The sequence below is a fragment of the Manis pentadactyla genome, chromosome 5 (genome assembly GCF_030020395.1).
Source record: "Manis pentadactyla isolate mManPen7 chromosome 5, mManPen7.hap1, whole genome shotgun sequence".
In the NCBI taxonomy this organism is placed as follows: domain Eukaryota; kingdom Metazoa; phylum Chordata; class Mammalia; order Pholidota; family Manidae; genus Manis; species Manis pentadactyla.
In genome coordinates, this window is record NC_080023.1 from 1,279,593 (window position 1) to 1,296,546 (window position 16,954).

The window sequence follows — 16,954 nt, forward strand, 5'->3', positions numbered from 1 at the left end:
TTCCCAGTGCTACCACTCAGAGATAATTGCTAATTAACAATGGATTAAAATGTCCCTGGTCATTTCTATACTTGTATGCATGTGGGCACACACACAGCACTCGTACACACACCCAGACACATACACTCCTTTTATTGACAATGGGATTGCATAACATACATCAGCCCTAACATTTTTCTAGAAACACGTTAGGAACACTTTCTATGGGAACAGGCACGGATCTACACTGTTATTTGCAATGCCCGCCCAGTGCTACGTGTGCTCAAGTACTGTTTATTTAGCTCTAGCTGCTGGTCCATGTTGAGGGCTCCAAGACGCCCTCATAAAATCTGCACCGATCTCCATGTGCGGGGGTGAGAGCACGCTGGCCCCTGGAGGACTCCCCGGCCCCCAAGGGCTGAGCAATAGCCCCAGGCCCGTGTGCCCTCCCCGCTGCCTGCCTCCCCTTTTCATAGAAAGAACCAACTTACATAAATCACGCGGCTCGGAGACCCTGAGGTGCTTGAAGCAGGGACAGAAATGATGCTTTCAGAGGAGGTCCTGGTCTCCTGGGAGAGGAGGAGAGGAGGGGAGAGTGAAGGGAGGACTGTCAGCGCTGAGAACCTCCCAGAGGCGGTCGCCACAAGCCACGCTCCACCTGGCTCACGGGATATTGTTTTTTATTTGCAGGTCGAAAGTATTTTTGAAATAAACATGCAGGCTTGAATGAACCACTGGAAAGCTATAACCAGATGGACACAGCAGGCGACGCTGGCTACACACACAGCAGTGACTGGCCGGAAAAGCTCCCCCTGCTGCTAGGCTTTCACATCACGGAAATCATGGTTTTTGGAGGACCAGAGCAGTCATGCATCTTCAAATGATCCTGTGGCTTCGATAGCAGAGGCCGTCTCTTCCACCCACAATTTGCTGCTCAGAGATGTAATTTTCCTCTGGAATATGGGGGGCGTGTAGCAGCTCCTTCTGCCAGCCTGGTCCTCTGTTGTCAGGCTTGGCAGGGGTCACATCTGTGACATGCTTCTCCAACACCCGCTGTTTGGAGCCCCTCCTGCCCCCTTCCCTCCCCAACCACATCTCTGCCCCCCACGAGGTGACAGATCCCCTGGCCACCTGTGTCCTCCAGTCCCCCATGTCAGGCCTGCCCCATCTCTGTGTGGACACACTCCTATAGTCAGCATGACACCAGCAAGGACGGGACGACACCGGGACCAGACATGAGGCCACATGGAGCAGCAGGAGGGACAAACCTGAAAGGCATAGGGGGCGGCACCCGGGTAAACCTGATGGAAAACCTGGTTCTGCGTCTAGAACGGAGAGAGAAGAGGCAGAGGGCATGACGGTCCTTGGGCAGCTCCTCACTCGCCCCTGGTCAGCACTGGCCTGGCCCTTCTCAACACCCCCTTAGCCTAAGTGCCCTGGCATCCTCTGGGGCTGAGCTTTGGGGTTGCCGCCTCCTCCCAGAGGCCCACCTTGCTTCCCAGAGCCTCGCAGCCCCACACATGCTCACTGGACGGGGCGTCGACTCAGGGACCTGCCTGTGCCCTCAGCCTGGCCCCCGGTGCAGTCCTGAGCCAGCCACCCCTGGGGAAGATAAGTGTCACATGCTGCTGGCAGAGGAGATGACACCACTCTTACGGCAGGTAACACACAGTCTGCTTTTCTCTCTGTCCCTGGGACTACGTCACCTATTTTACCAGCAAAGGATGATGTACAGATACATTTTATAAATTTGAAATGTCCACTGAGTCTCAGGTTCCTTCTCTATAAAATGGAAAAACCTCCTGAAAGACTCTTTCCATTTCCAAAGATTCACTTGGAGATACAGCCTGTTAGGTGCCCAGCACTGATAAATCATCCTTTTATTTCAGTTCAAACTGGGCTGGTGACAGGAAGCCCCTTCTTTGCAAAGCAGACTATCAGTAGGTGTTTTAAAAACAAAGTTCCTAAGTGAGATCTGCAGCAGAGGCAGGAGAACCGGCCCTCAGGCCCCGGGGATGAGGCTCAGGCCCAGGGGGGCGGCGGCCCGGGCAGGCACCCAGGTCATCACCAGCACCACTGGGACCGAGGGCCCTCAGCTGCTTTGCAGCAGCCCTGGGTTTGTTCTGGCTCATTTAAGACACCCCGAGCAAGCAGCTGGTGGCTGCATGACCCGCCCTCTCTGTGCCCAGTCCCCAGCTCTGTGGAAAGGGGTACAGGGGCAGAGCGCCTCCCAGGCCCCTGAGCCCAGACAGGAGGGGGCTGTGTTGAGGTCATTTCCCATAGGGTCAGGAGACAGGCTTTCTCTCACTTTCCCGATACCCAGACTTCAATTTGCCCGAAGGAGCCTTACAGTCAGACTCAATACCCAGTTGTGTTGTCTGGGGCCTTGTCACACCCTCAGAGACAGAAGGCGCCAGGCCATGTGCCCAGCCCAGCCCCACCTCGCAGCCTGGCCCGGGGAAGCCTGTCTTTTAACAAGGACCAGGGTATCTGGTTCTCACTGAGGTCACACTCAGTCACATCAACACCACGGGGGGCGGGGTGCAGACAACCACTCCTCCCCATGCTAAAGCTGAGGCTCAGAGGGGGCTCCTGATTCGTCCAAGGTCACAGAGCTGAGGTGGCAGAGCCAGGCCCCAGCGTAAGCCTTGCCCTACCGCCCTCGGCTGCCGCTGAGAAGGATGTTAGGACATTCTTGCTCACATGTCCCTGCATTTGGGCCTCTTGGGCATCTCCCCAAGCCTGTTATCTCCCTACTCAGAGGCCTGCTGAACACAGGCCCACTCGCTCCTTCCCAGAGGAAGCCACAGTGAGCAGCTCGGACCTCTGTGCCTGGGGTTGGGGTGGGGGCAGGACATTGCCTCCTGAAACCATGGAAACCTGCAGCCTGCGAGACCAGCCCCCAGTTCAGGCTCCCTCCCTCCCACCTCGTCACCCAGTCTCTGGCCATCTTCACCTCCAAGGAGTTGCTCCCCAGCCCCTCAGCAGGCAAGGGGCTGCCCCTTCCCATGGCTCTGAAACCCACGTCCAACCTGTGCACATCACTGGCTCCTCAGACCAGGACCCTGAGCGCGAACAGGGCTGGCCCTGTGACACTTCCACACCACTGCCCAAGCCAGCTCTAGGAAGCTGGCCCCTGCCCACGCCGGCCCCCAGGCCCATCCAGCGGCCCATCCCTCTCTGTTCTGGGCAGGGCACTCTGCAATTTGGAGCCTGTCCATTCCACGTCTGTCTCCCCACCAGATGACAGGGAGCTCCTCCAGGGAGGGAACCTGCCAGCCTTACTTATCTCTGGTCCCCAGCATCCAGCCTGCAAGGCACACAGTTAAGTGATCAGTTTCTGTGTGCTGAATGACCACATGCTTTAGTGCATAAGGATGCACCGCGATGGGCAGTTAGGACCACAGCCTTCGCATGGGGCCTTTCCCAGGCACCCTCAGCAGATACCCAGGAGCTGTCCCTGTCCTGGGGAGCATGCATCCCAGGGTTGGGGGACTCCAACAGCCAGGAAATGAGCAACCCTGGAGCTGGCCTCTCTTGCTGGATGGAGGCAACTCAGAGGCAGGGATGGAGCTGGCTCCCCGGGGGTCCTAGAGCCCACCCTGGGCCTGGCATGCAGGGGCACTTGCTAACTGACAGTCACTGGCCAGGTAATGGGGAGTCAGCCCTAGTCTGGGGCCTGCTTCGCGTCAGTGCCCTCACCACCTGTGCTGCGCTCCGCAGGGGCCGGGGCCCACCCAGCTCACCCGGAGCCGACCCAGAGCCCACCTGCCCAGCTGGCCTGCCCAGCTGACTGGGGCTGGTGGGTTCAGCTGTCTTCCTGCCCCCCAGTCCAGGAGCAGCCAGCCCGGCGAGGAGAGCTATCTACCTTCGAGGGAGCCCAAGCGCCCAGGAAACGGCCTGTGCCAGCCCCATCCTCTCACCACCTGGCCCGGCCCAGCCCAGGGTTTGTTCTATTTCTCAGGCAGAAAGAGACAGAGAGGCTTTGAGGGGCTGGGGTGCGGCTGGGACATGGCAGGGTGAAATGAGAGACAGGCAGGGGCTGGATCCCGTCAAGGGCGTGGAGGGGCAGCCCCAAGCCAAGCCAGCCCCAGGGGGCAGCGCTGAGGGGATGGCTGTTCTCCGGCTGCTAGCTCAGCCCCAGAGCTTCTGTGGACACAGCCCAGGGAGCCCATCCCAGTGTGCGGCCCCAGAAAATGAGCTTCTCCTGCCTGTCCTGCCAATGTCCAGCATTCAGAAGGCCTCCCTTCTGCCAGGCCCGTGGCCCTCGGTCATCACAGGCTGGCTGTAGGCTGAGGGCAGAGCTGGGCTCCCTGCAGGCCCAGGGCCAGCTCCACAGCAGGCCCAGAACCCAGGAGCCAGCACTGGCCATCTGACTAGTCCCTGAGCAGGCCCCCGTGGTCCCGGGTCCCCCTTTCCAGCCCTGGTCAGTCTCAGGCAGTGGGCCGATCCACCTGCACGCGCAGGTGTGGTCCGGAGGCCCTGGCATGTGGGCTCCCTCCATCAGGCAGCACCCTGTGGCAGACCTTGAGGACGGGGCAGGCAGGGGGTCCTACGGACAAAGGTCAGGACCCTGTGCTTACTTCAGGGTCATGGATCGTGGCTGTGAGACAGCAGGGGTGCTGTCGGGCTGCGCTCTGAGGCCCTGGGGGGCATGGGACAGATCGCAGCAAGAACTGTGCGCTGTGTGAGAGCTCGATGGACAGCCACCGCGTGCCCGCCGCCCGGGGACACTGGCCACACACATGACAGACGGTGCACTCTGCCACCGGTCAGCAGACTGACGTCCTCAAGGACACCCACATCCTGACCCCTCAGGCCTGTGAACGTGTCACCGTGTGTGGCCAAAGGGACTTGGCAGATGGGATCAAGGACTTGAGACCGGAGGTGGCCTGGCATGGTCAGGGCGGGCCCCCATGGTCGCAGGGTCCTCGAGAGGAGGAGGGAGGGGGTCGGGGAGGTGCGGCATGGGAGGGGCCTGAGCTGCATGGGGCCACGAACAGGAACGCAAGCGCACTGGACACCAGGAAGGCCTGCGGGAGCACAGCCCCGCCTGCCCGCTTTAGACCCTGACCTCCTCGGGAGCTGTAAGCTCAGGCTTTCAAAACACTGAATTTGTGGTCATTCGTGACAGTGGCCACAGGAAATGAACGCAGCCCCAGCTCCCTCCCAGGCCTCCGCATCCCTAGGGCTGGGGGGCCAGCTGGCGGGGGATCTGTCCCCTTCCTCGCCTCTGCACGCCCCCAGGCACAGGGCCCGCGGAGTGGGGACCAGCCAAGGGAAGGCAGCAGCAACCCCGGCGCTGAGCAGCGGGGGGTGGGGAGGAGCCTGGGTGGGCTGCTCCCACCCCCAGCCCCTGGGTTCTGCCAGTCAAGTGACAGTTCCGGGAATTCAGCCAGAATGGTGATGGCTGTCACCTGTGGCACTCGGGGAGTGCGGACCACTGCAGCCCCAGACGCCCTCCCCAGGACATAGGGCTTTGCCCCTCGCTTCCTTCTGCTCAGTCATCAGGCCCTCAGCCTCTCTGCCACCCAGAACTGCCATTTGAGACTGAGAGGACCCTAGGGTGACAGAGGAGCAGCTGCAGGCGGTGACCCCGACAGGCAGCCAGCCCAAGGTCCCAGCAGCCACAGACCTGCCCCAGGCCCCGCGCCCCTCACAGGGGGACTGTTCCCAGCACAGCCGCCCCTGCTGCTCCCGGCGCCCCGGGGCGGGGACCCTGGCCCTCTAGCCCTTCGGGGAGCCCTCCCTCTCCACCCCCAGGCCTGAGGCTTGAACAGCAGCCATGCAAAGGTCTGTGCCCACCAGTGCTTGACACGGGGTCTCCAGGCTGAGAAGGCCTCATCTTTTTGGGCATCAAAGGTGAACATATGAACCTAGATTAAATCAGAGGCCCCTGTGGACACTTGGATTGGACCCCAAGCAAAGCAACCGGCACCATCGTAAAATACAGAAAACAACATCACAAATGGAAGGAGGCACCTGCCCTGAAGGGGAGCACTGGGAGGCACAGGGTGACATTCCAGCCCAGTCTCGCGGCCACGGAAAGAGCCTGAGCAACAGCACAGCCAACGCAAGAGGCTGTGGGGGGCCAGGGGAGGCCTGTGGGCATGGAGGGGATGCCTGTCCCCCATGGACCAGGGCCCCTTTCCCCGTCCCTGTGGCCATCAGACACGACGTGCACGTGTGTCCACCACTCCCTCCTCTACCAGGGGCATCTTTGGGCAGGACTCATGACTGTGCCCCAAGAACAAGGCCCATGAACAGCCAGACCCATGGTGATGGTTGGCCAAGCGAGCAGTGCAGATGCCCAGGGAGTGGAGCGTGAGAGCAGGGCTTTCAAACCCACCCAAAGAAATGGGAGACCTTCCTCGGCTGGGCTCTTTCAGAACAGGACTAACAGGTTTGCTGAACTGGGTGGGTCCCCCACCCTGAGGGCACAGGGATGAGGAGGGTCTCCACCAGCCAGCGCCCCTGCCTGGCTCAGAGGCCAGAGTCCATGGGCCTCCATCCAGCCCCACCAGAAATTCTAAAACCCTGAGCGCACACAGCGTCTGGGGCTTCTGGGGAAGTGGTCAGCGGGGGCTCGCTGACCAGCTGTGCCCACACTGCAGAGCTAAGGGTGAGGGGGCTCCTGGGGCCCCCAGTCAGAGGAAAGTATGCTGCAAAGGCACAGCGCGGCCCCCGAGCCCCCCCACCATGGCGCAGAACTCGCCTGGGCCCAAGTCCCTCTCTCACACCTGGCTGCTCGGCTCTGCCCACTCCAGGTGGACACTTGTGCATGAGGGTCTTCAGGGCCCCCTGCAAACTGCCTCATGGTAGCCTGTTCCACGGCGGCGTGGACGCCAGGGACACCCTGTGTGTGGGGGTGGAGAGCAGAAGGCAGGAGTCGCTGTGGTCCTGGGGCTGCACAAGGCCTGAAGGGGTGTCCTGTGGGTCCCATACCACTGGCCCCACAGGGCTCTGCCCCCTCTGCATTGTCCTGGGGCCCAAAGGTCACAGCTCCTGGTGGGGTCCTGCTGAGGCAGTGCCTGCACAGGGTCTGGCACACATGATGCCTGGCAAAGCAAAGTGGCAGAGACCTCCCCTCCGAGGGTCTCTGGTTCCCCAGGCTGCAGGTCACCCCTAGATGCCTTGGTGCAACTAACACTCAAATCTCTGTCATGTGCCGGGAGCCCAGCCAGGAGCCAGGAACTCGGAACAGAGGGCGCCTTTGCCCAGGCTCCAGATGAAGCAAAGCCCACGGAGCTGGTGGGACCCCGAGGGATGTGGGGTGCAGGTGAGCTGTGAGCACAGAGGAGTGAGCCCTCTACCTGGCCAGGGCGGGAGGATATGGGGCAGGGGGGCAGTCAGCAAAGTCTTCAGCGGTTATGATCAATCTTAAAAGAGCTGAAGTAAGAGTTTGCTGGGATGCAAGGGGATGCGAAGGTGTTCCCAGGAATAGGAACAGCATTTGCAGAAGTGCACGCTGCTGGGCAAGACACAGCAGCTGGGGGCATGGGGAGGGGCGAGGGGGCAGAGGGAGGAGCTCCCCCCGGGCTCACTGGGCGGCCCCCGAGCCTCCCCTGAGCTCCTGGCGCTTGCTGGTTCAGGCACAGGGACAGCAATGAGGAGGCAGGTGTGGACCTTGCCCTCCTGGGCCGACATTCCAGAGAGACGCAGAAATGGATGCCTAATCAAGCAAATGAGGGACTTGGCACGAGCTGCCCAGCCTGCCCGGACCCTTCCTCCCCAGCCCGCCCATCAGGGCTGGTGCCGTGTCATCTTTCAGGCTCCCACTAGTGCTCTGGGGGCCTTCTCTGGCCCTCCCGTGCAAAGCGGCTCTGCCCCCTGCTGCCCAACCATGTCCTGCGGGCTTTCTCAGGGCACCTGCCCCTTCAGCCTCATTTGCTTGATTAGGCCTCCATTTCTGCGTCTCTCTGGAATGGTGGCCCAGGAGGGCAAAGCCCACACCTGCCTCCTCACTGCCACCCCTCTGCCTGGTGTCCCACTGGGCCCGAGGGGGAAGGCCTGGGCCTTGCCCGGAGAGCTCTGGCCTCTGCCTGCATTTTTTTTTTTTTTTGAGAGGGCATCTCTCATATTTATTGATCAAATGGTGTTAACAACAATAAAATTCTGTATAGGGGAGTCAATGCACAATCATTAATCAACCCCAAGCCTAATTCTCAACAGTCTCCAATCTTCAGAAGCATAACGAACAAGTTCTTACATGGTGAACAAGTTCTTACATAGTGAACAAGTTCTTACATGGTGAACAAGTTCTTACATAGTGAACAAGTTCTTACATGGTGAACAGTGCAAGGGCAGTCATATCACAGAAACTTTCAGTTTTGATCATGCATCATGAACTATAAACAATCAAGTCAGATACGATTATTCATTTGATTTTTATACTTGATTTATATGTGAATCCCACATATCTCCCTTATTATTATTATTATTATTTTTTTAAATAAAATGCTGAAGTGGTAGATAGATGCAAGATAAAGGTAGAAAACATAATTTAGTGCTGTAAGGGGGCACATGTAGATGATCAGGTGTGTGCCTGTAGACTAAGTGTTAATCCAAGCTAGACAAGGGCAATAAAACATCCACGTATGCAGAAGATTTCTCTCAAAACAGGGGGAGAGAGGTTCTAAGCCTCACCTCTGTTGATCCCCAATTTCTCACCTGATGGCCCCCCTGTGACTGTGCCTGTCTTAGGTTGTTCCTCCCTTGAGGAATCTTACCCGTCTCTGGCTAACCAGTCATCTTCCGGGGCCATACACTTTGCCTGCATTTTTGCAGGGAGCTCTCTCACACCTGACAGGATGTCTTGGTTTAAGGAGAGGACTGGTCATACCCAACAGTCGGGGGCAGGGAGGAGGGGACGCGGGCTGGCCACAGCAGGACTGGCCATGGGATCTGGGGTGGTCTTGGGTCATGTCACCTGGATAATGGAATCAACCATGCAGCAATCAATTTACTGAGCCCCAAGAACGATCTGGGGGACTGTTGGGAGACCTGCTAACTTCGCAGTTGTCCTTAGCCTTTCTCGGCCATCGGTGTCCACTGGACAAATGAAGAGGTCAGCAGGGCCAGGGAAGGAGGCCCTGAGATGCCCCTCGCCCCACCTACCATGTCCCTTGGCTGATCGACCTATTTCCACCTTAACACCCCTGAGGCCTCATGCTGCCTGCCCGCAGCCTGGTGGGACTGCCCTGTGAGCTGTAGAGGCTGGTGAGCGTCCTCTCAACTGAATGACAGTCGCCCAGAACTGTTAAAGAATCCATGGGAGGAAACAGTGAATCCCACTGACCTGGTTTTTGTCTTCAGTTCTGGCTGCTTGTCGACATGCCGGGTGCCAGATGGAGGAACCTGTGGACAGATTCCCGAGGGAAGGGTTTATAGTGTGACTTCCAGAGATGCAGGGGGAGATGCAGGGGTCGTGGGGAGTGGGGGTATGGGGGAGCTGGTGGTCCACATGCAGACCCACATCAGCCCACCCATTCCCTGCACCCTGTGCAGGCAGATTGTACGTCTCGTTCCAGGGGGCTCACAGCTCAATTGGGGGGACATGAAATAATCAGGAAAACACACCGCTGTGAACTAACTGCTCTTCCGGGGGCCTGACTGGGGCAGAGGAACCTGGGAGGGCACCTCGCCCATCCTGGGCAGCCAGATGAGGTTCTCAAAGGAGCGCTGTCTGGCGGCTTCTGGTTCAGATGAAAGAGAGAGAGGGGGGCTGCCCTGCGGCACCCCCTTGCTCCTGCCTACATGTGGGGGGCACAGCTGGGGCTGGAACTGGGGTGGGGGCAGCCTCAGGGTGTGGGCTTTGGGGGGCTCTTGGCTGGCAGGCCCTTAGGTGTGGGGTGAAGAGCAGGGCCCCCGGCCCCACCCTGTCACTAATTCCCTAGGTCTCTGAGCTTTCCTGTACCACAGTTTCTCCCCCTGCCAGCTTCACCTGGCCACCCACATCAGCAGCCGGAAGGATAGTAGCAAGGTTGCAGGTGCTCCACAGGCCCTGCCCTTTTCCCAGTATAGACTCCCCAAGCCTCAGACTTCTCCCACCTGCAAACAGGACCAATCATAATGCCCCCCGTGCCAGCCCCCTGGGAGGATTTAATAAGCTCAAGCTGGGTAATGACAGACTGGAAGGGCTCATGTGTGTTTCGTCATCACGGTTCTTGTGCAGGGGTGGGGCAGGCCCACGAGGGGGCTGTGTCTCTCCCTCTCACATGCCCCAAAGGGCCTGGCACATAGTAGGGGCTCTGACATATGTCTGGAAGGGAAGAGCTGCATCCCATTTCTGGTCTGAAAGGCTTCTAGGTCAGACGCATTGACACCTGGGAAGAAAGCTTATTACTGCCTCTCGGGGAAAACATTGGTGCGGGGGATGGGGGTGGGAGGGATGTATGTGTGTAAGATATTTATTTTTTAAAAATGGATTATGACTACAAAGGTAATAGGTGTTCCTTATTAAAAATTAAAGAAACCTTAAAAAGTATAAATAAGAAAATTAAAATCCCCTATAATCTCTTATCTACTAGTATATTTGTATTTTTCATAGATGAGGATCAGGCTGTACTTGCAGTTTTGTATCCTGTGATTTTTGCTCAGAAATGTCTTGGACCTTTCCCCGTATAATTAACTATCAAACACGTAACTACAAGGGCTGGGTGACGTCCCACTGCGCAGACGGATGAGGATTTATTGTCTGGCCCTCGCTTGCCGGCCCCAGTGTTTTATTTCCAAATGATGTGGCGAGGGCTTCACGGCACGTAAGTCCTGGCACATTGCTCTTATTTACTTGAAGATTTCTGATGAATGGAGTCCCAGCTTGAAGGACATGGACATTTTTAAGGCTCTTGTTGCATACTGGCAATTTCCCAATTTCTGCTGCTACCAGCCAGGTAAGAAACCCAATTTGAATCCTTACGACATTGGGGGCATGCCCTTCTTTTTAATCTTTGTCAACACAATGGGGAAAAAAACAGCATTTAATCACTATTTTAATCTGTGTCTCCCTGATAATTAGTGAAAGTCAACATCCCCTTGCCTGCGTTTAATGGAAAGGGTGTCCGGCTGGGGGGTGAGCCCGTGGTGGGAGTGGTGGTGCCGGGGAAGGGCCGGCCCCGCAGCTCAGCAGAAGCCCTGCTCTTCGGAGGTCTGACTGCACAGGATTCACATGCCAAGCAACCCCTTCATGGGGCCCCAACATCCAGGCAGACCAGACAGGAGGGCTCAGGGTGCCCAGGCAGGGTGGGGCCGGGGGCCTGGGACGCTGGCGCTCCTGCATGAACTTGAAAGCTTCTGACCTAGTCCCACTCCTCACCGTGCTGGCTAGGATATCCGGGGCTGGGACAAGGGACGGGACTGGCTCCGACATCCGACAGAAAGCCACAGCAGGACCCCCTTTAGAAGTGGCCAGCCTCGGCCCAGAGCCACGGACAGCATCTTGATTCCTGAGACTGGGTCCCCCTCGAAGGGGAGCTGCATCCCCACGCTACCCCAGTGCCTCTGTGCTCGGCATCAGGAGGGCCCGAGAGCATTACTTCCAGGGACGTGCGCCTCAGGCAGGGGAACCCCTCCCACCCAGACTTCCTAGCAGCAGTGGGAGGGGTGCAAAGGGCCCCTTTCATGGGCTCTGAAGCAATGACTCAAGGAGCAAGAGGGGACAGTGGGGATGAGGCCGAACAGGCTGATGTCACCCCGTGAGGGTCGGCCCCAGAAAGGGCAGCCTGTCTGACACGCAGCCCAAGAAAACAGCTGATGAGGTCACTACCCGGCCTGCCTGCAGGACAGTGTGGCCCTCCCAGCCGCCCGGCCCTGTGCAGCTCGCCTCCCGCCCCTGGAGACAGAGACATCATTGAAAAGAAACTGTGGTTAAAGAGAAGAGGTCTCGGTATCAAAGCCACCCTCCCCTGACCCCTCCCGGGGAAGGTCCCAGCGGCATCGGCTCCCTCTCTCCAGTCCAGGCCCTCACCAGGCCCAGGGGCTCTGCCTCCGCACCCCACTAAGTCTGCTCCAGCAGCCCAATAGCCCTGGACTGCTGAAGGTTCTCAGCCTTTACTATTTTTATAATTCTTAAAATGCATTCATTAGACGAAAATATTAATACTGAAATCACCTAAAATTACATTGGCTGGCTTAGCAGAATTCTAGATGGTGCAAAGAGAAAAGTCACCCCAAAATATTATTTTCAATATTTCTTCCTGCAACATCTTCCTAACTAGTGAGATAATGCCTGTGACCCAGCAGGTCACACCCAGCCCGTGGCAGGGGCCCAAGAGCTCGCCTCCTGCCCACGAGGACCGAGCAGCGCACCTCTGTTCTTACCTTGAAGATACATTTCCTCGCCTTCCGCAAACATGCGGCCGCATCGCACACACAGCGCACACAGAGGGTGGTAGTGCTTCTCGCCCGCCTGTGGAAAGGACAAAGCAGAGGCGTGGCCACTTCAGGTGCGGACAGAGTCACTTAGCTTGGGGGCACCGCACGGCCCCTGCGGGGTGGCAGCTGGCGCCAGAGGGCATGCTATGCAGTGGACAGCGGGCAGCCCTCAGGGCTCAGGACCGGGCCAGGAACGGAGCCTGTGCCAGTGCGTGCCCCCAGGCTGTGCGGGGTGCTGAGTGTGACAGCTGGCCTCTGCCTTCTGGGGGCCAAGTCTGGGAGCAGAGACTGGCTGCACGCCCCAACCTCCAGGACACAGGTGTGCCCCCTGCCCCCCCGGGTTCCCACGAGGTCCCACTCGTCTCTGTATCTGGGGGCAAGGGGAACAGGGGCTGGGGGAGGACGGAGTTGACTTTATTTCCCAGGTGGAAGGGCTGGAGGAGTGGAGCGAAAAGTGATTAATCGTTTTCTTACGTATCTCTGTACTGCTGAATGTTCTCAATTAGCATTTACTATTTTTATAATTCTTAAATCTATTAAATTAGATGAAAATATTAATACTGAAATGAGATAAAATTACATTGGCTGGTTTGGCTTAGTTCTACATGGTACAAAGAGAAAAATCTCCCCAAAATACTGTCTCCAGCATTACTTCATCGTATTTTTAATCTGGGGGTAGGGAGGGCTGCCGCCTGTCGCTGCTATGGACACTCACCCCGTATCCCGCTCTTCCTTAAAACAGGGAGAAATGCGATAATCACTTCCTGAGCATGTACGGGGCTAAACATTCACAACGAGCCTCTCGCCTTTCTTTCCCTTACCACCTGCCACCTGGGGTGCCAACCAGGCCAGAGGTGACCCCTGTGTGTCAGGGACGAAGTCTCCAGCCCCTGCCCCTCTCCTGTATGGCACCTGAGGTGCCTGCCCACGTCCTGGTGCCAAGAGATTCCTCCAGGGAAGCTCAGGGATGCTGGATCACCAGTCCGGCCCCAGAGCCTCCAGACCTCGGCACGAACAGCTCTCTCTGTCTGCAGTGCCTTCCCACTCCCACCCAGCCACCCGAATGGTCTTTATCTCAAGTGCCCCCTCCTCTTGGAGGCCTCCCCCGGGTGCTCCCCTCCTCTGGGCCCCAAAAGCCGCATTTCACAGGGTGTTGATGACTAGGGGTTGTTCTTCCCCCCAAACTGTGAGCACCGAGGGCAGAGCCTGACACGGCCGTTGCAGGAGCCGCTGGCTGTGGGGATCTGTCCTGGTAGCAGGTCGCACGCAGCATGGGCCCTGACACGCTGGAGAAGGCAGCCACCTCAGTGACTACCGGCATCTCGATGCCAAGGGCTCCGAGCAGCCCCCTTTTTCCATGGTGCAGACAGGTCCGAACAGCCCTGTATCTTTAGAAGCAAAACCACCTGTCTTCAATGTGACAGCTGTCAAGGGATGACACATTGAAAACAGTGTGACCTCTGGCCTGTCCCCCTGCCCACCTCATGCAGGCCACCCTTCCCACTGGGGAGTGGACACCCCCCATCACCTTCAGCAGCAGAAGTTCTGCAATAGACATTTGGGGGAGACCCGACCTGGAGGGAAAGCAGACCCACGGCCACTGAGTCCCCGCTTCCCTCCCTACATGAAGCGCCTCCCCCCCTGGCACCCGGCAAACTCCCCCAGCCTCCAGAAATAACTGCAACATGGTTACTGTTTCCACAGCTCCAGGGAAGAAGCCCTTTCACATACAGACTTGTCCTCACCGAGACGGCCCCATGAGCTACATCTTTCTCCTCGTTTTCCATAAGGGGCACAGAGAGGTGGAGGAACCTGACAGAGGTCACACAGCAGGAAGGTGGGGGAGCCAGGATCAGAGCCCAGCGTTTGGCCCCTTGTAGCTTCTCAGCCCCCAGCTGATGGTCTGGCTCTGGGGGGGCAGACACCACCCTCACATGCTCCCCAGCCCCAGGCCCAGGCAATCGACATGCAGGCCACAGTGCATTCCTGGCCCGGCTGTGACCTCGGGAACAACAGCCTCGCTGCTCTGTGTGCCCAGCTTCTCCCACTCACTCTAACTGCTTGGGGCCTGGGGTTGGGGGGCACGTGAGGATGGGGGTCCACACCCCAAAGCCAGACCACCAGGCCGGAGGCTGAGAAGCTGCAATATTCACATTGTGAAAATTTATCAAGCTGCGAGTGTATGAGTCGTGCTTACAAAGCAATAAAAGATTTCCCACAGGATGGACTAATGACCCAGACATAGAAGCTAAAACCACGGAACACTTAGAAGAAAACGCAGGGGCACATCTTCATGATCCCAGACTCGGCAGTGGGTTCTTGGGTTTGACACTGAAAGCAGGAGCAACAACAGAAATAGAAACGTTTTTTTCTCACAGGAATTAAACTATGTGCATCAAAGAACGCTATCAAGGAAATGAAAACCTGAGGAATGGGAGAAAATACTTGCAAATCACAGATCTGATAAGGGTTAAGTGCTCCGAATACATACAGAACTCCTACAGCTCAACATCAACAACAAAGAGGCACACAGTCCGATTAAAAAATGGGCAAAGGACTTGAATAGACCTTTCTCCAAATAAATGGAGAATGACAAGTGTTGGTGAGGATGTGGGGAAATAGGAACTCCTGTGCACCGGTGGTGGGAACGTAACACGGTGCGGCCATTGTGGGGAACGGTTAGAGCCTCCAAGTGTTGAACACAGTTCCACATGACCAGCAACTCCACGCCTCGGTACGTAAGACTAATGAAGAGAAAGAACTGAGAAATGGAAACACAGGTCCACCCAAAGAATGTTCATGTACACGAACATCACGGCAGCCTTATCCTCAATAGGCAGCAGTGGAAACCGCCCAAACGCTCGTCAGTGGGGAGCGGATGAGCAAACCGTGGTCTGTCCACACAGTGGAATAATATCCAGCCATGCAAAGGGTTGAAGTGCTGACACGTGGGGCCCCCGTGATGTCTTGTGTCCTTATGAGACACCAGAGCTCTCCGCCACCTGAGGACCCAGGGAGAAGGGGGCCGTCCGCAGGCCGGGAGTGGGCCTCCCCAGGACCAAACAAGCTGGCACCTCGATCACGGACGTGTGGCCTCCAGGGCCGTGAGAAATGACTGTTGTTTATGCCACGCAGTCTGCAGCATTTCTTAGGGCAGCCTGGGCAGAAGAGACAGGCTTACAGAGTCAAAGACAAAAGCATCCTCCCCCTTGGGTCCTCCTGTACCGTCACCGCCATGTTTTCTCCCAGTGGCCACTGCGGCCGGGGTTCCACGCATCAGAACCCTGCTGCCCCCACCACCCAGGCTATTTCAGGGCCTCCCCCAGTTACTGTCCGAGAAGGGACATTGGCACTTGGAGTTGTCATCCTGGCCACCCCAGCCCCTTGGTCTGGTGGGACTTGAGGTGGCTTAGATCTGAAAAGTACATTAAAAACCCATGAGATTTTGTAGCTCATGGTTTTAAAAAGATGTCTTGTGCCTTCTGACAAGCGGCTGTCACCCTTAATGAGATAGAACAGGGTTCACAGGAAGGAAGCCTCCGCAGCCGGGAGCAAGAGGGGTTCCTCAGCTGCCACCCAGTCAGAGGGCAGGGTTCTGAGCAGCGACCCTCGGACCTGCAGGGCGGGCCCGCAGCCGGAGCTGTGGCGTGTCTCTGGGCACCAGACATCCCTTCCCGCCCCTGCATGGAGGAGCTGCAGGCCCAGGGGCCGCCCTGGGCTGTCAGAGCCTGGCACGTGGGAGGCAGGACCCCATGCCTCCCTAACGCCACCTGTGGCTTTGCCACTCGCTGGAGAGCTGGCTCCCCAGCCCTCCCACTGTGAGGGAGGGCCACCTGCACACTGCACGGATCCCCAACCCAGGCCAGCAGCTCCCAGTGGCCACTCACGGTGCCCACAGGCCCAATTTGAAGCTTTAGGAACTTCCTTGTTGAATGACCAGAACCAAACCCAGATCTTAAAAGACGTAATCATCAGAATGCACTGATAAAACAAGATTCACGGGGAAGCAGATCAGGCTTTAGCAGGAGCAGTGTGGCTTTGGGGGGTGGGGGGCATCTGGCAGCCAGCGCAGAATGCCAAGGGGCCCTACAACCCAAGACCCCCAAGAGCAAGGCCCTGTGCGGTGTGCAGGCCCCCTGAGCTCCAGGCCTCACCCCAGAGAGTTCCGGGACATGGACAGTCCGTTTCACCCTTGGGTGCTCACGCGCATGTCAGCCTGTCAAGGCTCTGAGAAGCCCTGCACCAGGGATGCCTACTCAGCCCACTGGCCCTGGCAGCCCACACCCAGATGGCAGGGAGCACTGCTACCTGATGCTAGCATCACAGGCCAGCACTGAAGGGTGAGGACCAGGACTTGCATCAGCCAGGATGTGACATCAGGCTGAAGGCAGGTTAGGGTGCGTGCGTGCCCATGTGGGTGGGGGGTGGGGGTGCCTGCTGTGTCTCTGCGTGCATCTGTGTGTGTGTGTGCACGTGCACAGGACCTGAAGGGGTGACTTCCACATGCTAACAGTAGTCAGCCTGGGTGATGGCACTGACGAGGGACGCTTTCTTTGGTTTAGTCTCTGGTAAACAGATATTCCTTCTGAATGTGCTTTGCAGA

At 57.7% G+C, this 16,954-nt stretch overlaps 1 protein-coding gene across 22 annotated transcripts in view; it reads right to left on the bottom strand.

The window, feature by feature from the left end:
• ABLIM2 (actin binding LIM protein family member 2) overlaps window positions 1-16,954 on the bottom strand; it is a 143,240-nt gene that overhangs the window by 57,611 nt on the left and 68,675 nt on the right. For all 22 annotated transcript variants that reach the window (XR_008997633.1, XR_008997632.1, XR_008997629.1 and 19 more), the window contains exons 7-9: window positions 12,298-12,385; window positions 9,278-9,336; window positions 471-548 (exon numbers count right to left, since the gene is read on the bottom strand). Coding sequence is in view for 1 of the 22 variants with exons in the window: in XM_036921337.2 (XP_036777232.2) it covers window positions 471-548; window positions 9,278-9,336; window positions 12,298-12,385 (225 nt within the window). In the remaining 21 variants the exon portion in view is untranslated. The remainder of the gene's footprint in view (window positions 1-470; window positions 549-9,277; window positions 9,337-12,297; window positions 12,386-16,954) is intronic.